This window comes from Perognathus longimembris, chromosome 1 (assembly GCF_023159225.1).
Source record: "Perognathus longimembris pacificus isolate PPM17 chromosome 1, ASM2315922v1, whole genome shotgun sequence".
In the NCBI taxonomy this organism is placed as follows: domain Eukaryota; kingdom Metazoa; phylum Chordata; class Mammalia; order Rodentia; family Heteromyidae; genus Perognathus; species Perognathus longimembris.
The window spans coordinates 134872930-134890952 of record NC_063161.1 but is presented as its reverse complement, the minus strand read 5'-3'; the positions used below and the strand labels follow the sequence as shown (position 1 = coordinate 134890952).

General features: G+C 35.2%; 1 protein-coding gene across 2 annotated transcripts in view; it reads left to right on the top strand.

The window, feature by feature from the left end:
• Erp44 (endoplasmic reticulum protein 44) overlaps positions 1 to 18023 on the top strand; it is a 61880-nt gene that overhangs the window by 6878 nt on the left and 36979 nt on the right. The window contains exons 2-5 of one of the 2 annotated variants that reach the window (XM_048338138.1): positions 909 to 1032; positions 10157 to 10229; positions 11990 to 12029; positions 17535 to 17650. In XM_048338138.1, coding sequence (XP_048194095.1) covers positions 1030 to 1032; positions 10157 to 10229; positions 11990 to 12029; positions 17535 to 17650 — 232 coding nt within the window. In that variant the 5' untranslated portion in view covers positions 909 to 1029. The remainder of the gene's footprint in view (positions 1 to 908; positions 1033 to 10156; positions 10230 to 11989; positions 12030 to 17534; positions 17651 to 18023) is intronic. The other variant, XM_048338129.1, reaches the window with a different exon arrangement.

The following is an 18023-nucleotide window of genomic DNA, read 5'->3' as shown; positions in this document are numbered from 1 at the left end:
GCAAAAGGATATTCTTCTAACACCCCTTAATTATAGACAGTTTCTGGTTTGGTACTTCCTTTAAAAATGTAAAAAAAAATTTAACTTTTATTTTTTTTTTATTTATTTATTTTTTTTTGCCAGTCCTGGGCCTTGGACTCAGGGCCTGAGCACTGTCCCTGCCTTCTTTTTTTTGCTCAAGGCTAGCACTCTGCCACTTGAGCCACAGCGCCACTTCTGGCCATTTTCTGTATATGTGGTGCTGGGGAATCGAACCCAGGGCTTCATGTATACGAGGCAAGCGCTTTTGCCACTAGGCTATATCCCCAGCCCCAAAAATTTAACTTTTAAAACGCATTGCATGAGGGTGCTACTCACTGTTTTTCATGTAAGAGGTATGTACACGCACTTGCGCACGTGTGTGAGAGGATGTTTAATAGTAGTGCATGTGTGTGTGCTTGAGTAGATGTTTAATAGTAGTGCGTGTGTGTGTGCTTGAGTAGATGTTTAATAGTGTGTGTGTGTGTGTGTGTGTGTTATGGTTTTAAATAGTATAAAGTTGATTCAGTCCTGGCGTAGAGTGGTAGACCATTTGTCCATGGAAATAATAGAAAAGATACTGCATGTATACTTAAACTTGTCCCCTTACAACTTGGAAGTGATTCTTAACTTGGCTATTTACCCAGGAAGTTAGTTAAACTTCCTGATCTTCCAAATTATTACCTGCTAGACGTACAGACCTCTCCTGCAGAGTTCTGTCTGGAGAACAAGTGAGACTTTATGAAAGTACCTGTAGTGCTTGGTTAGGAAACTTCTGGTTTTTGCCATATAATAGATGCTTGATTCATGTTGCTGGGATGAATGTAGCAGCAAATGAATGAATGAAGTAATAAATGAGTGAATGATTAAATGTGTATCTTTTTTTTTAGACTTGCAAGTTGTCTATGTAGTTGTGTTAAAATTGTGTGCACTGAGGTAATGAGTTCCCATGACTGGCTTCTAGATCCTGTGGTCTTCTAACCCTGGTCATACTAACAAAAGAGACTTAAAATGGGATGTTAAGTGAATAAATTACCTAACTTCCTCTGTTTTATAAATAACTTATTAGTATTGAACTTAACTTCATTGTATAATTATGAAAATAATACATAGAGTCATTTGGGTTTTTGTTTTGTTTTGCCAGTCCTGGGGCTTGAACTCAGGGCCTGGCCACTGTCCCTGAGCTTCTTTTGCTCAAGGTTAGCATTCTGCCACTGAAGCCACAGTATCATTTCCAGCTTCTTCTGTGTATGTGGTACTGAGGAATTGAACCCAGGGCTTCATGCATGCTAAGCAAGCACTCTACCACTAAGCCACATTCTCAAGCTCGGCACTTGGGTTTTGTTGAAGAATTCAAAGACTTGGGTTTTTGAGTCCTGTTTTGTTAACTTGAACAGATTTCTCATTTGGTTCTTAATTCATTTAATGAATATTTTTATTTTTACACATGCTGGACACTACACAGATCTGAATTTCCAGTTTATCAAATAGGGAATACTGTGATTCATACTTGAGCTTTAGAGTTGCTCTGATTATGTAATAGATAACATTGACTTAAAGAGATGTGTATGTTTGAAAAGTATAAATTTGTTAATGTTGTTAAAACATTTGTGCATGCTTCAAATGCCTGTTTGTAACTTGGATTCTTTTTTCCCTAGAAGGCTAGGTGTGCAATGTACATCTGTTTCGGGGGAGTTGATTTGTTACGGAAATCATTGTGGGCTCTGTAGTTTTAGGACAGCTGACAATACTAGAAGGTAGAGTTACTTTGAAAGTGAAAGACCTGCTTAATTTCTGGCCTCACGCTTTAGCTATATGGTATTTGGCAATTTTCTTTTCTTTTTTGAGCATTGGTTTTTATACCAAATTGGGGATAATTATTTAACAAAACAAGACTGTAAGATTCAGACATACTATATATAAAATACTTTACATTATACCTGGCATAGAGGAGGTGCTTGTTTTGTAAGGTCATGAGTAGAAAAGGGAAGCTTGTCAAACAAATGAAATAATTGTGAAATGGAGAAAGTTCCTTGGAGGAGAGTAATGGCTTGTGTTGATCATCCTTCTAGGTTTATACTGTCTTCCACCCCTCTGGAATAAGTAAATGGATAAGGTTTTTATTTTAAAGTTCTGATACTAAGTAGTTTTGGTTTCTTAAGGTGGTTATCAACTTGTCTCTTTCCCCTTACAACTTATGAAATGGACTTATCAAAATAGTGAAAAATGTAATTATGATTGATAGGAATGAAAGTCTAACATGATAGCTTTTAATATGAAAGCAAATAAATTCCTATAAGTGGTATAAATGTAAGTGGGGAAATAAGCTTAGTGCTTTCCTGTTTTGAAAGGTATCATTAGCCTCACATAGAAAAACATGGTTTATATTACTTCAGACATTTAGAATCATTTGGCAGATATATTTATTGCACTTGACTAAGTGGTATATAGGAAACAACGATGAGTCTTTAGAAATATATAATCTTTCTCTAGTTGAATTTAGTAAGAGATTATTACTACAGACTTGGCCATTGAAAATATTAAAAAAAAAAACCCACCTCCTATTTCAGGAAATATGGACGATTCAAATTGCTGGTTTACAATCTCATTTTCTCCTCTAAATTTGATTTACATACACTGTAGTTAACCCTTCAATATTGCATCTAGTAGAGGGTAAAGTTATTTACACAGAGCTTATGTTTTTTTTACTACTTTTTAGTAAGTTTTAAAGAAGTTAAATGCACAGACTTGATGAAAACTAGAAAAATATTAAGAGATAAGTATGCTTGAAAAGTATAAATTTAAGTTACTGTTAGTTTGAGACATTTGTACATGCTTCTAGTACATGTTTGTAAAAACCTATAATGACATGTCTGTAATCCCAGCAGTAGAAGGCTGAAGCAAGAATATCTTTCTTTGCTGGTAACCATGAAAGACTATATAGAAATCTTTCTCTTTTTTTTGGTTTAGAAATTGTACTTGGCAATGCCTTTGTGTATAAGTTAGAAATGACATGTTACATAGGGGCTGGATAATTTCATTTGCTCACTGGTAGAGCTTCTGATTTTGTTTGCTTTTCTGTGAAAACTTTTACATTTGTGAGTTGAAAATTTGCAAACAGAGATTTCATTGTCTGCTTGACTGGAAGCTATCAAACATGTTTTACTTTTTCCTTGTAACTGTGACTCTTAAGTTGCAGTAGCTTCCTAACTGAAAATTGGTATATCCTTTGGTAAGTCCTCCATTCATTACCCACATAGCATTTTATAATATCATCAACCCCATTCCTTTTGCTATGCCTTTCTTTATGGTGGTTTGTTTTGAAGATTTCCCCTCATACATATAGAATGTTCTTATTCTAATTGTATAGTCACATATACCTTAATGTGCACATTTCATTTAATAAACATTTAGGTTTTTTCTAATTATTGGCAATAACATTAAATACCCACATGTATGTTCTCTTTCTGTTGTTGGTGTTTTCTTTCCTTACATATTTCTAGGAGCTTTGAAGGGTATTGACAAAAACAGCAAAGAACACTTCAGAAAGTTAAGGGCACAATTTACAATGGTAGTGTAACAGTTGTTAGCACCTGTAAATGAAGTAGCCAACAGCAACATTTATAAAGCAGAAATTATAGGAGATAAAGAACCAAGAATAATGAATATATAATGTATTGTCATTTGTTTTTCTTATTTTAGCATGAATATGTATGATCTAAACAATCTTTATTAATATGTTAGATCTGAACTCATTATCTCAGTATATACCGGATAGGCATTTGGCAAAGTTCGACAACATGCTTGACAGAATAAAAGATCTGCCTCAGCCTAAATGCTATAGTCATGTTTATTAGAAGAAATTCTAGAAGCTTTATTTCTAAATTTAGCCAAGGAAATTAGCACTATTAGCTAAAATTGCCTTGATGATTAAACAATATATTTTAATTGGGCCAATGTTTATTCATCTTTCTTTATTGCTCATGGCAGCTAGGAAAGTAGGGACAAAAGTGAGGGAGATAGATTCCTAAATTCCAGTTTCCTGATTAGTTTTTGGTGAAGCTGCTTACAAAGCAAAATTACTAGATGGTGGTGATAGAGATCATGAGTCAGTGACCAATATTGTATTTGAGAGCTTTCAGATGGTCACTAGGGGGATTTTATACAAAATTAGTCAAGGGCAAATCTGTTTGTTTTGTAATGCTTATGTAAACAGTATGTAGCATGTGGAAGAGCATCGGAGATTTTTTTTTTAATGTGTGTGTGTGTGTGTGTTGCACTGTTTTTAAATTTCAGGGCCTAGTGCTTTCCAGGCATGTGCTTTACCACGTGAGCCCTTCCCTCCCTCCATGTGAGCCCTCCCCCCCACCCCCACCCCTCTTTTTTTTTTTTTTTTGCTTTTAGTTAACTTTTCAGATAGTTTGCCTCATACTGATATCCTCCTACCTACACTTTCTGTGTAGTTGAGATTAGATGACAGGTGTGTACCACTACACCCAGCTTGGTTTGTTCAGGTGAGAGGTCTCTATTTTCTTTTCAGATTGTCCTAAACCTACAATCCTTCCAGTCTCCTCCTATCAAGTAGCTGGGATTATAGGTGCGCAACTACTTATCTAGTTCATTAAAGATTTCTTCTAATCGTTATGATAAGCACTGCCTCCCAATAATGCCCCATGTGGTAACGTACCTTTTGTCACATAGCTTTTACAGCATACTTGAGATCCAAATCAGAATGCTTTTTTGAGGGACCTTTGTTTCATCAATCAGAATTTTTCCTTGGCATATATTTGCAAGTATTGGCTGGGAATATGGCCTAGTGGTAAAGTGCTTGCCTCGTATATTTGCAAGTATTTCTTGTGAATGTTATTTAGAAGGACTAGTGTTAGATACTAATTGGAACACATTGGCAAAAACATTAATCACTAATCATTACCACTTGCTTCAACCCACAGGTACCAGGATTTGTATACAAAAGGGTGAATATAATTTTCATTTTGATTTTTCTCCTAGTCTCAGTTGTGCCATTGCAACTAGTTTGGGTTCTAGCAGAGCAGAATGTGATAATTTTAAGAAAATCCTTTGTACCCATTGAGGAGCTCTTTCCTAGCTCTGAAAACCTATTAATAACAATTTTTTTCTAAAGTTCAGAAAAGTACTTTGTCTCTTCCAGTTAAATTAGTTCACTCCACTTTTATATATAATGAAGAACAAAACTACAGACCAATTTTAATAGAAGTCAAGATCATTTTTAATGGAAATCCATTCTTGATCAAAAAGTCTGCCAAAAAATATGAATTACAACTACTGAAAATTGTCCATGGTTGCTTTTACTGGTTGAACATGAGATTAAGAATTATATTTACTTATCCTTGAATTTTGTTCCTCAAATATGTCTTGAACTATCAGTAACGTTTACTGTCCTTATAACCACACAAAAACAGATGGGCTCATCTGTGACAATTCTGCAATAATATGTATGTTGCTGTGATTTTAGAAAGATGCAACATCTGTGACTTTATTATAATTTTAATGTCTAAAATTAGATATATATTTAAAGCGTATGCCTTTCTACTTAAAAAAAAAACTTTACTAGATACTTCTACATGAAATTATTGGCATGAAATAGAAAACGTCAGTACAGGGCATTTTCTCCCCTGAGGTATTACTGTTGTCAGTGGACATTATACCCACTAGACATTTTGTAGTAGCTTAGTGTATTTTGTTATATCTTTCATTTACTTGCTTTTTTGTTGGGAGACTCTCAGGGCTTGCTATGTATCAAGCAACAGCTCTCTTCCATTTCAAATCCACACTGACAAGTCAGCCTGCTACCTGAAGTCCCAGTGCCATGGAACCTGGGCTTCTCCCTGGAGACTATTTCTCTGACTACAATGCCAGTCTGCTCTGACTCTCAGTTTTGCACTAAGCTGGCAGGCAAATGAAGCACAAAGGTTTGCAGTTGACTGCAAGGAACTAGGAGATCTTGAAAGGTCCCTGGAGAAAAGAAGCTGAGGCTGACAGGAACTAAGGGCCTTGAAGTTAGGTATCAATCAAGGTACATCTCACACTGCTAGCATTCCCAAGAGAGCAATATAATGAACTAGAAGTTCAAAGAGAAAGGAAAAATAGAACTAAGCATAGAATATCACTGGGATGCTATTTTAACCCTTAAACTGCTCAGTGGTACAGCCTTCCTATGGCTGCTAAGTTCTTTTCAGTCCTGTGGAAATGCTGACACACTACTGGCAAGACTAGCCACATAGGTGGCCTTGGAGGATTTGGGGAGCTGTAAGGAAAGGAGAGCTTTGTGGTCCTCACAGATACCTTATTTGATGTAATGGAAGAAAACATTCTTTACTTACTGAAGAAGCTCCTACCATTTAAAGCTAGCCTATCAGCTTTTTTAGAAAATGAATTTTTGTACAATATTACCTCCTTCTCTCATATGCCTTTCTTTTATATAAGATCTCACTAGACATTTTTGACTGAAATATTTATAATTGGTATAATAAATACATGTTGGAGGAGTTATCTAACAAATGATGGGCAATTAGAGATGTCTCTCTCCACTTCGTTATTAGCATAAGAATGAGCAAATGAGCTGAAGAGAATGACTAAGTTAAAAAATACCTTGTGAAGTTTTGTCCACATATTTATGTTCATTGTCCATTATGTTGATAATGATATTTCATTGTTAAATCTATGTTCTCCATAATTATTGAGTTCTATTCAAAATTTACATGTAAGTTTAGTTTTTAAAACATTAAAAAGTTTCCTTCAAAGTCTGAATTAACAAAATAGTAGTTCCTATCTTCCCTTCCTTATCTGAACTACTTGTCTTTATTGTACTTAATCCTTATAGCATTTGACACACAAAGATGTTTCTCCAGGAAAATCTTGTTTGTGCCCAGGGCTGACATGAAAAGAAACAATCTGTCAGACTAATGAAGCTTGCTAACAATTCCAATAGCCTGTCTTTCCTTCCATACCACATATTAATAGAAATGTTCTTGGTAATAGGGAAGCATCTCCTTTACTCTTGACAGGGAGGAGAGATGGATCAGACACAGTTTTCTTGCTGTGGGCCCCCTTACCAAACTCAGACTATTTGTTGAATGCATCTTACTAGTTACATATTTACTAGGGTAGTATTTTAAAGTCATAGATATTTGCTTAATTCTACCATGTTGATCATTGCCTCATATTTGCTATGTAAACACTTCCAAGTGAAATACAATTAAATTTAGGATTTAAACATAAATTCTCTAGACACATATCTTTATAAGAGGTAACTACCTCTTCAAAGGTAGATTCTCTTGGATATAACCAAGTACAGTTGTTTTGCTCCTCTGTATCACCATTAATTACTGTTTTAAGAGCCCCTTGAGGCAGCATGCTGTGCCTTATACATTTATGCCCTCAGTAGTTGGTAAACTCTGTTGAGTTGACTTTTTGATATTGATCAACTTCATTGCTCAATTATGTGTGTGTGTGTGCGCGCATGTATATTTGTTTTTGCTGATTCTGGAATTGAACTCTGGGCTTCAGTGCTGTCTCTGAGCTTCTTTTGCTCAAGGCTAGCACTCTACCACTTGAGCCATAGTGCCACTTCCTGCTTTTTTGAGTAGTTTATTGGAGATAAGAGTCTCATGGCATTTCCTGCCAAGGCTGGCTTCCAACCAAGATCCTCAGATTTCAGCGTCCTGAGTAGAGTAGCTAGGATTACAGGTGTGAGCCACCAGCACCTGGCTATATTTTTGGTTTTTAAGTTTTTCTCTAATACACAACTCTAAAATCTTGTTGTGCTAATATACTTGAGTTCCATAGTTATCTAGAATTGGTAGTAAACTTATAGGAGAAAGAGCTGTCTGTGAGATATTGATATTATATGGGAGAAAAGATCTCTTTCCGTCTCTGAAATCATCTTGAGGCCCCTGTAACAAAAGACAGACCAAACAAGAGGCAAGCATATATAGTTAATACAGTGAAAATATGATAGGTCACAGGATCTTTCAGAAATGGTGAGTGTGTTTTATGCTTGATGAAGAGTATGCAGTCATGTTGAAAAAAATCATATGGATAAAGGGAATATGATCTAGTGGTAATAAGCTGGGGCCTTAGCAAGACCTGTTCATTCTTGTTTGTGTCTCTGTTTTCAGAGATAAAGATATTCTTTTCCTCCAGGTATAGGGAGAGTGTTTCTTTTGAAAGATCTTATGAAAAAGATTAAAAAATTGTTTTATAGCCTGTGTCAGGGCAGAAGAACAGGAGGTCAGAAAGATCTTTCTGCTCTTCTGTTTTCTCAAATGCCAAGGTATTGTGATTTAATGTCTGATGCTCACCTAAAATAGCAATGACTAGTGAAGGATCATCTTTCCAGATAAATTTTTTAAATTTATTTATTTATTCATTGTCAAAGTGATGCACAGAAGGGTTACAGTTTCATACATAAGGCAGAGAGTACATTTTTTTTTAGTGGAGAATATTTTGTTTATTCTGCTAGCATGAGTCACCACCAGATAATTTTAAGACACTGAAAATAATGAAACTATTTATACAAATAAAATTCTTTGAAGATTGGCAATCATAGATACATGCCACTATACCCAGGTTTTCCTATTAAGATGGATTTCACAAACTTTGAGGCTGACCTCTAGCCATGATCCTCCACACCTCAACCTCCTGAGAAGCTATGATTATAGGCATTAGCCATTATGCCCAACTCTTAGAAATATGCATATATATGTCCATACATATGTATTCTTTTGGCAGTTTACAGGGGTTTGAACCCAGAATGAGTGCTCTGCCAGTTGAGTCACAGCTCCAATCCTATTTTTGCTTTTGTTATTTTTTCAAATAAAGATGTTATTCTTTTGTTTGGGTTGGCCTCGACTGCCATCTTCCTGTTTACACATGTAGCCCAACTGGGATGACACACAGCTTTATTGGTTGAGATAATGTCTTGTCACTTACCCTGCCTCCCTGCTCCAGCTGACTTTGAACGTTCATCTTCCCAGTCCTGCCAACTGAGTAGTTGGGATTATAGGTATGAGTTATTGCACTCTACCTAGGAAGATTTTAACAAGGATTAAAAAATATTATCTGGCTTAATTTACATGTTAGCCTTACATATTTCTGTGTATTTAGTATTTAGGTTGAATTACTGATGAATTGTAAAAGCATAAAATATTATGAGATAAGTGGCCAAAGTATGAAATTAAAAATTGTTTCCAGTATTATGATCAGAGACTGACGTTAGTTGCTACTCAGTAACAAGAGTAATATAGTAAGTGAAAGAATGCCTATATACAAATGGTTTTGAGCAAATCACCTTGCAGGGAACTAACACAGTATATTAAAAGGTGGAGCTTGAGAATAAATAAGTAAAAATTTGCTAGTTTAAAAATATATCTTGGCTGGGAATGTGGATTAGTGGTAGAGTGCTTGACTAGCATACGTGAAGCCCTGGATTCGATTCCTCAGTACCATATACATAGAAAAAGCCAGAATTGGTGTTGTGGCTCTGGTAGTAGAGTGCTAGCCTTGAGCAAAAGAAGCTCAGGGACAGTGCCCAGGCCCTGAATTCAAGCCCTGGGACTGGCAAATATATATATTCTGTGTTTTGCAGGTGGCAGGCTACATTTTCTTTGATAAACTTGAACTTTGGCCTTTAGACATTAAAGTGGAAGCAAAATGTTCTCTTGTGTTACTTAATATCCCTCACTTACGTGAAAATGTAGAAAGGATTTTGTTTAAAATTTACAAAAGTCTTGCCTGGATTTTCCTTCATTATTTTTTTTTCCTCTTAGGAATATAGTGGTATAGAATCAGTAAACTTAGCTTTGGTTTTGTATAGAGTTAATCAGAATGGGTGAGAAATTTCTCAGTTTTCCTGATGGTTGGAAACAATTTCTTAAATGTGTTTGGAAGTATAGGAATTGTTATCTGACCAGTTTCTAGTCCGGATAAGTTAATATTTCTATTTCACTGATCTATTAAAGGTCAGAATTGTTAACAAAGATTAAAATCAGTTGGTGATTTTCTGAGTAACAAGTGAAACTATCTTCATTAATTATTTTAGACTGTGCCTTGTCTTTCCTGGAAACAGTTGTTAATTTCATACTTTTTCGTCTTTCAGGTAACTTGGGTTTTTACTCCTGCAACAACTGAAATAACAAGTCTTGATACAGAGAATATAGATGAAATTTTAAGTAAGTACTTTGATATTTCTACCACATTTTTTCTTAGACTCTATTGTACAGAGGGCTTCATTTTGATATGTTCATATGTGCATGCAAGGTACCTTGAGCAGATTCACCTCTGTCACTTTCCTGTACTCTTTTCCCACTTCCCAGACAAATTTCAACAAGTTCTTTTGTTCCTTTTTCACATGTGCACATAAAACATTTTAACCATATTCACTCACCCTCCTTCACCTTCTCTGTTTGCTATTTTTTTCTTTATGAACAGTTGGTATACAAAACATAAAATATCAGTTATCTAGAATAATGAAGAGCTGGCATTGTGAGTAATTCAAAGCCTTACAGGGTTTAAAACACTTTGTTTTTGAACATTAGTGAAATTTCTTAAAAATAGATGTCTTCTTTCTTGTGTTATAAGTAATACTTGTAGTTTTTTTTTAGTTGTTTGCCTTGATATAGACACCATGCTTGATATAGACACCATACATAATATATCTTTGCCAAGATCTATTTAGAATCTTACAATTTTGATGTGTTTCTGTGCACCAATAAAGATTAATATCTTAGGGTAGAGCCTTGATTTTTTTTTCTTAGTTTATTTTAAGTTGCTTATTCTGATTATCTTTTTTGGTGACATTGTTCCAATTAAATTCAGTAAATATTTTATAATGAATAATAAATGCATTATTTGCTGACAGTGGGATTGTAAGATAAAATTAACTTGGTAAAATCATTCTAATTTTTAAAAATAGCAAACAGAAGGTGGTTGATTAAAAAATGATAAATTAGGAGATTTTAGACACTATGCAATATACATAGATGATTTCTTATTTTAAACACCAGTTTAGTTTACACCTAACAAAACCAAAAGGAATTGGGGCAAAAAGATTTGAAAGATTCACTGAGCACTATATATTTGTTGTTTATCTCGTCTTATGGAATCTCTTTAAAGCAGTATCTATAAACTGATGTATCACATGGAAGGTTTATTAATACCTTCAATAGTAGTTACTGACAAACTATGAAACCCTCTAGTGCTGTTTATCAAGAACCATAGTTTTAAGATTACAGCTTTGGATTGAATATGCAAGTGAATAAACAATGGGGTAAAAAAAGGAAAGAACTTTCTCCTTTAATCTTCTATATTCTAGAATATCTTTGTGTATTATTTCTGAGGTATTGGAGGAGTTTAGGTTACTCTGAGTTAGGTTTAGAGAAAAGAAACAGTGCTAAAACTTTCTTGTGTCTTTGTACTGAGACATGTAAATGATAGTTATTTTTGCCACAGAAACAAACTATTTCAAGAGTAGGAAGTAGAAGTACATCTTGGGCAACACTGCTAGTCTCAGGTTAGTCATTGCTACTAAGTGGGCATCTGAGTTACGAGTAGTTTAGTATGCAGATCTCTTCTGTGGAATAGGATTTTACTTGTAGAAGTAGTCAGTTTTTCATGACTGTGAAAGCTCAAAAATGACTTGTTAAAATTCAAACCACTCTACTTTATGAGCAGGATACTCATAGGTAGCAGCTTACTTGCTTGACCTGAATTTGATTTCCTTTTTCCTTATATTCACTTAAGGTGTAATGAAAGCATAAGGATGTATATGCCAACCATGACGAAATGGATGGATTTCTGAGTGAGAGATAACTTAATTATTGTGGATTTTAAAAGTGACCCTTTGTAAACTGAAAATGTGAGGATGAAAATCATATTTTTAAGTATTTCACAATTTCAGTCACAAATAACTGATTTTATTTTTAAATTGCAGACAATGCTGATGTTGCTTTAGTAAATTTTTATGCTGACTGGTAAGTACTCTTGTTTTTTTAATTTTTGTCTGTAAGAAATTGTTTTTTTCTGTTTTTTGTCTTGGTGTAATTCCCCTTGACTGTAGAAAGAGGGTAGTGTTTGGAGGTTAGAATTTAGGTGTGGCAAGTTTAGAAAGAAAACTAATGTTGATTGTCAACTTATATAATGCAACAGTTCTTCTAGGAAGCCTTTACTCCTTCCTCTGAATCAGATCCTGTCTTCTTTGTTTATATGGGACTCTGTAGACTACTTTCTTCTTCCCATTCTAAGTGGAATATCTCTTACCTGAAATGCGTAGGACCAGAAATGTTTTGGATTTTTTTGGTTATAATTTTGTAATATGTGCAGAGAATTTACCAGTTGAGTATTTGTAATATAAAAATGTGAAGTTTAAAATGTTCCAAAATTTGAAGGTATTTCAGCATTATTTCTGACTTAGATTTTTAAATTAGTTTGGCTCAACCTGTACATTGTTTTGACTTTTTTTCTCCTAATCTGCTTCTGCTCTAGCAAACAGGCTTTAAAGCAGATAATGTCTTACTAGTATTCCCAGAATCTAGAACTGTGACAGGATATGTTATAGATAAGAATATGTCCTAGAGATAAAAGAAATAGAAGTTTAGCTGGAGAAAATTTCAAAATGCTCCCATATTTCTATGTCCAGACAATTATGTCCTATTTTTTTGGTCCTCTTTGACTCTTAAAGGCTTACTGTGCACTATTGAAGTCCTGCAGTTTACTTAAAGTTCCTGTAACAGTTGTCTTCTAACTTTCTTTCTGTGACTCTAGTTATATATATTTTCATTCTGTTCTCTACAATGTAACCCAGAGTTCTTTGTATGGTGCAGAATTTACCCTCCTCTCCTTAAACCTCTTAAGTGGTTTTCTGTTGTTTTTGGTTTAAAGTGTAAGTCTTTACTTTGACCTTGAAGATCTGTGATTTGATTCCTTCCTATGTCTTCAGTCATTTCATTCCTTCCCATCTCTTCAGTTATATTTTTTACTTCTCTCCACTTCTACTTCCATATTCTTCTTGTTATATAGAGCTCTTTTAACTCGTTAAATTCTGTGCTCTTTTTATCACTGAACTCGATATTTACCCATGCTTTTATGGATCACTTCTTCTTACCTATTTCTACCTATTTCTTAGTTTAAGTGCTAATTGTCTTTTTTATTTTTCCTGTCACCCCTGAGGCTTGAACTCAGGGCTTGAGCACTGTTCCTGGCTTCTTTTTGTTCAAGGCTAGCACTCTACCTCTTGAGCCACAGCACCACTTCTGGCTTTTTCTATATATGTGGTGCTGAGGAATTGAACTTAGGGCTTCATGTATACGATGTATACGAGGCAAGCACTCTACCACTAGGCTATATTCCCAGCCCCCTAATTGTCTTTTAAGTCTTAAATTCAATGCCATTTGCATTATGTCATCTTCCTAGGTCAGTCCACCTTGTTTCTTCCTCTCAAGTCACAATAGAAACCCTTTTTAAACATATGGCCCACAATTTAGCGATTCAGATTATGATTTTTTGTTTTGTTTACATGGTATGAAAGTGATATACGGTGAATAGAAATTTACATTTTGATCTTTAAATTTTGATATTTTCGTGGGCCAGTGATAAAAAGTGTTATATTATTCTTTTTTTTTTTATGGTAGGCAGTGGTAGAGAGGCTTCTAGTCAAACCAAAAACAACCAATACTCGGGTGTGGACTTTGTTTCTGAGTTATAGTCTTTTTTTTTTTTTTTTTGCCAGTCCTGGGCCTTGGACTCAGGGCCTGAGCACTGTCCCTGGCTTCTTTTTTTTTTTGCTCAAGGCTAGCACTCTGCCACTTGAGTCACAGCGCCACTTCTGGCCATGTGTGCTGGGGAATCGAACCCAGAGCTTCAAGTATACGAGGCAAGCGCTCTTGCCACTAGGCCATATCCCCAGCCCATTGTTTCTGAGTTATAATACTTGGTAGATTAGGCATAATAAATGCATTTTGACTTAGAATATTTTAAATTTATAATAGGTTGAGATTTAACCCCATTGTAAATTGGGGAGCATCTGTATTTCCCATAATATTCCAGTCTCACCCAACCATAACTGCATGCTATAATCTCATTGATAATTTCCTACTCTATGCTTTGTGTTACAAAAACAGTTTCCAGGGCTGGGAATATGGCCTAGTGGCAAGAGTGCTTGCCTCCCATACTTGAAGCCCTGGGTTCAATTCCCCAACACCACATATACAGAAAATGGCCAGAAGTGGCGCTGTGGCTCAAGTGGCAGAGTGCTAGCCTTGAGCAAAAAGAAGCCAGGGACAGTGCTCAAACCCTGAGTCCAATGCCCCAGGACTGGCAAAAAAAAACACACACACACACAAACTATATTTTCAATATTAATTTCTAAGCATTTCCATAATACATGGCTGGTATTACACTATAAATCTCTCTTAAATGAATGTAATATTATATTATTACTAAATGTGAATGATGTATTAAAGAATTTTAATTAAAAGTGGAAGATTAACAGAGAAAATTCCATTTATACAATGTGTAACAATGGTAGCACTTTCTATGCTAAGTTAGGATCAATATTAATCTCAAAATGTAGTAGAAGATTTTGTAGTCCAATACACTTTATAAATAAGAAATCTGAGAGGAGTAAAGTTCTTTGCCAAGGTTGTAACAACAGTTTATGGCAGAGGAAATGCTAGAATACAGTTCTAAGGGATTTTAGTTTGTTATATAAAAAAAAAGAAAACACATTATTGACCTTTTTGCAAATTTCTAATCGAAAATGTCGACTCTCTAGAAAACATACTACCTAAAAATATCTTGAGCTGTTAATGAATTAGTGCTTTTTTAATTCAACTGAGAAAACTTTGTTAATAATTGGCCAAATAATAATTGAACAAAGGCATATTCTCTGTGGTCTGAAAGACTAGGCTCAGTTCTTTCTGGAAATTCTCTCATAGGGCACCTACAATATTGCTATGTCTTAGAGAGGACTAATCATATTAGATACTGTTATGTGACAGATTTTACTTATGTGTTTTTACTGCTCAGTATTGCCCTGCAGGTGGGTACTGTAATTTCCATTTTAGACTGAGGAATTGAGGCTAGAAAGGTCATACAGCTAATAATGGTATGCTAGGATTTAAATTCAGGTACGTTTCTAAATCCAGAGTTTATTTTTTTTCTCCTACTAGGTCATCTTAGTAAGTGTCCCCCAAAGTTATTTCTGCAAAGGGTTACATATTTGGTTGATCTGTTAAGGACTGACTTAAATACTAGATTGGAGACTGCGTTCAGATGACTCTAAGGTTCTTTCAATAGATCTTTGACTTTAATTTTTTTTTTTTTTAGTATTTTTTTTAGTATCATGGTATGAACTAGCCTTGCACTTGCTGGCAAGCATTCAACCAGTTGAGCCACACGTTAGCCCTTCTGCTTTAGGGTTTTTTTGTTTGTTTGTTTGTTTCTCAGATACTCTCTTGGTTTTGCTTCTTGCCAGTCTCTGATCCTGATCTTCCTACCTCTGCCTCCCAAATAACTGGGATTACAAATGTGAACTGTAATGCCTAGCTTGCTTATTGTGATAGAACCTCAGGACTTTTTTGCCCAGGCTGACCCCTAACCATAGTCATTCTATCCCTACCTCCCAAATTGCTGAGATGCAGGCAATGTGCTACTATGCCCAGTGGTGTCACTGTTACAAATGTATTGCACTTAGATGTGTGGGGACACTTGTATATGAAGACACAAGTTAAAACTTTTATTTCATATCCTGAACCCATGTCTAAAACACTCTGGGCATCAAACTGGACAATCAAGAGAGAAGGAGGGCTGGGAATATGGCCTAGTGGCAAGAGTGCCTGCCTCGTATACATGAGGCCCTGGGTTCAATTCCCCAGCACCACATATACAGAAAACGGCCAGAAGGGGCGCTGTGACTCAAGTGGCAGAGTGCTAGCCTTGAGCAAAAAAAGAAGCCAGGGACAGTGCTCAGGCCCTGAGTCCAAGCCACAGGACTGGCCAAAAAAAAAAAAAAAAAAGAGAGAGAGAGAGAGAGAGAGAAGGAGCCCTTGATATGAATATTTACCCTTAAACCAGAAGAGAAGCCTGGCTAATTTTTCATTAAGCCATAGCCAAAGTTTTCAAGAAACTAAGTTCCTACTGAGTGCCCTCTCCCTGCCCTTTGCCTATCCTGTAGTCATAAACCTAGGGTCCTCACTGCTCTTGCTTCTTCCAGTCTATCAACTTTTTCATTTAATAGACATCTATTGAATGCTTCTTAGAATACATAGTCAAATAAGTCATGGTCCATGATGTCCACAGACCCTTTCCACCTATCCCAGATGGGAGAGATTTAAGAATGCTAAAAGAGGAAAGAACTACTTGAAAGCAAGAGATTGAAGAATACAGATTGTCTCCTTGATATATTCTAGGACATCTCCTTAGGAAGTCAGGTGAGTAGGCTAGAAGAGATGTATAGAAGAGGAAATAGGAAGGAAGTGTAACATTTGCACCTTTTCATAGGGCTTTACAATATTTTTTATTGGATTATAGCTAATATGTACAAACTAATCACATGTGGATTAAAGCATTCACAGGCTTTCTTCAAGTAAATTTCTTGCTGCACAAGGGATCTGCAAGCAACAGTAGCAGTCAGAGTTGGTTAGCATTCCCTCAATACCTTTTTCATCTGAGAAGATTCATTCTCACCCAGCTGGTCACGTGTGTGCTCATTATCTCTCTTTTCAAGTCCCCTTAGTGACCCATAACATATTTGTGGAATCGTTTTCCTGATTAAGGGATAGTGAGAATTAAGAGTAACATATGTCAGGTTATTGTGGGGTGTATGCCCCATTTTGAGTGTATGTGCTGCCTGCTGAAGTGAGCATTGTACTCTTTAAAGGAGAGAGAGAATTGTGGAAAGGAAGCTTTGTTTAGGAATTTAAATTATTTTCTTCTGAACTTAGTAAAAGCCCGTTTTAACAAGGAAGAATATCTAGGATAACAGTTTATTATATGATGTATTATTTTAGTATAAGTTACTTATTTATTTAGTATGCTAACTTGTTTCTAAGATTTGATAGAAAACTGAATGAGTTGGTCTGATATTTCTGATAAATTTATGAGATTATAATCTAAAATTGTGTTCATTTTTTAGAATAAGCTAGCTTGTTTTCTAAATGTTCAAATCTCAGTAGTTTTTTATGGAGGTATGTTGTAGACTTATTTCATAAGCTCTGCAAGAAATCCCTTGCCATGTGCTTCCTAACACTGACAAGTATTCTAAGTGAAAGAAACAATTCTTTTAATTACACAAGTATTTGAATTGGATTATGGTCTTTTAATTCAAAATTGTCTTCTTTCCACTTAAATGATATGATGAAATATGTGGTTGCTTCACCAAATTATTTGTTGTTCATGTATTAAATATTAATGGGTGAAAACTGAAATAAGATTTTGTTACTTCTCCTGTTCACTTCTAATTGATATGCTTGTCTGGATAGGTGTCGTTTCAGCCAGATGTTGCACCCAATATTTGAGGAAGCTTCTGATGTCATTAAGGAGGAATATCCAGATAAAAATCAAGTAGTATTTGCCCGAGTTGATTGTGATCAGCACTGTAAGTAACTCCATAGAAGCCTGAAAGAAATTGTCTCATGCTGTTAATCTTTCTTTTTTTCTCAATGCCCCATTTTAACTAGAGTACAAACCCCAAAAGTCTGGAATGTAGTTTAAATTGTTAATGTTTAATCTTTGCATTCATATAGTGCAACTTCCCAGTTTGCCTTTTGGGAAAGGTTTATTTTTTGATACATTTTTCATTAAGACAGTAGGTCAGGCATACAGGTACTAAATTTTCCTAGCAATATTTCTTATTCGTGTTAATGCCAAAATCAGCAAATATATGAAACAGTTTTAGAAGAAAATATGAATTTTTGTAACTGTTAGTAGTATATAAAACTCTAATTTCAAATAAGACTGCTAGATTTTTG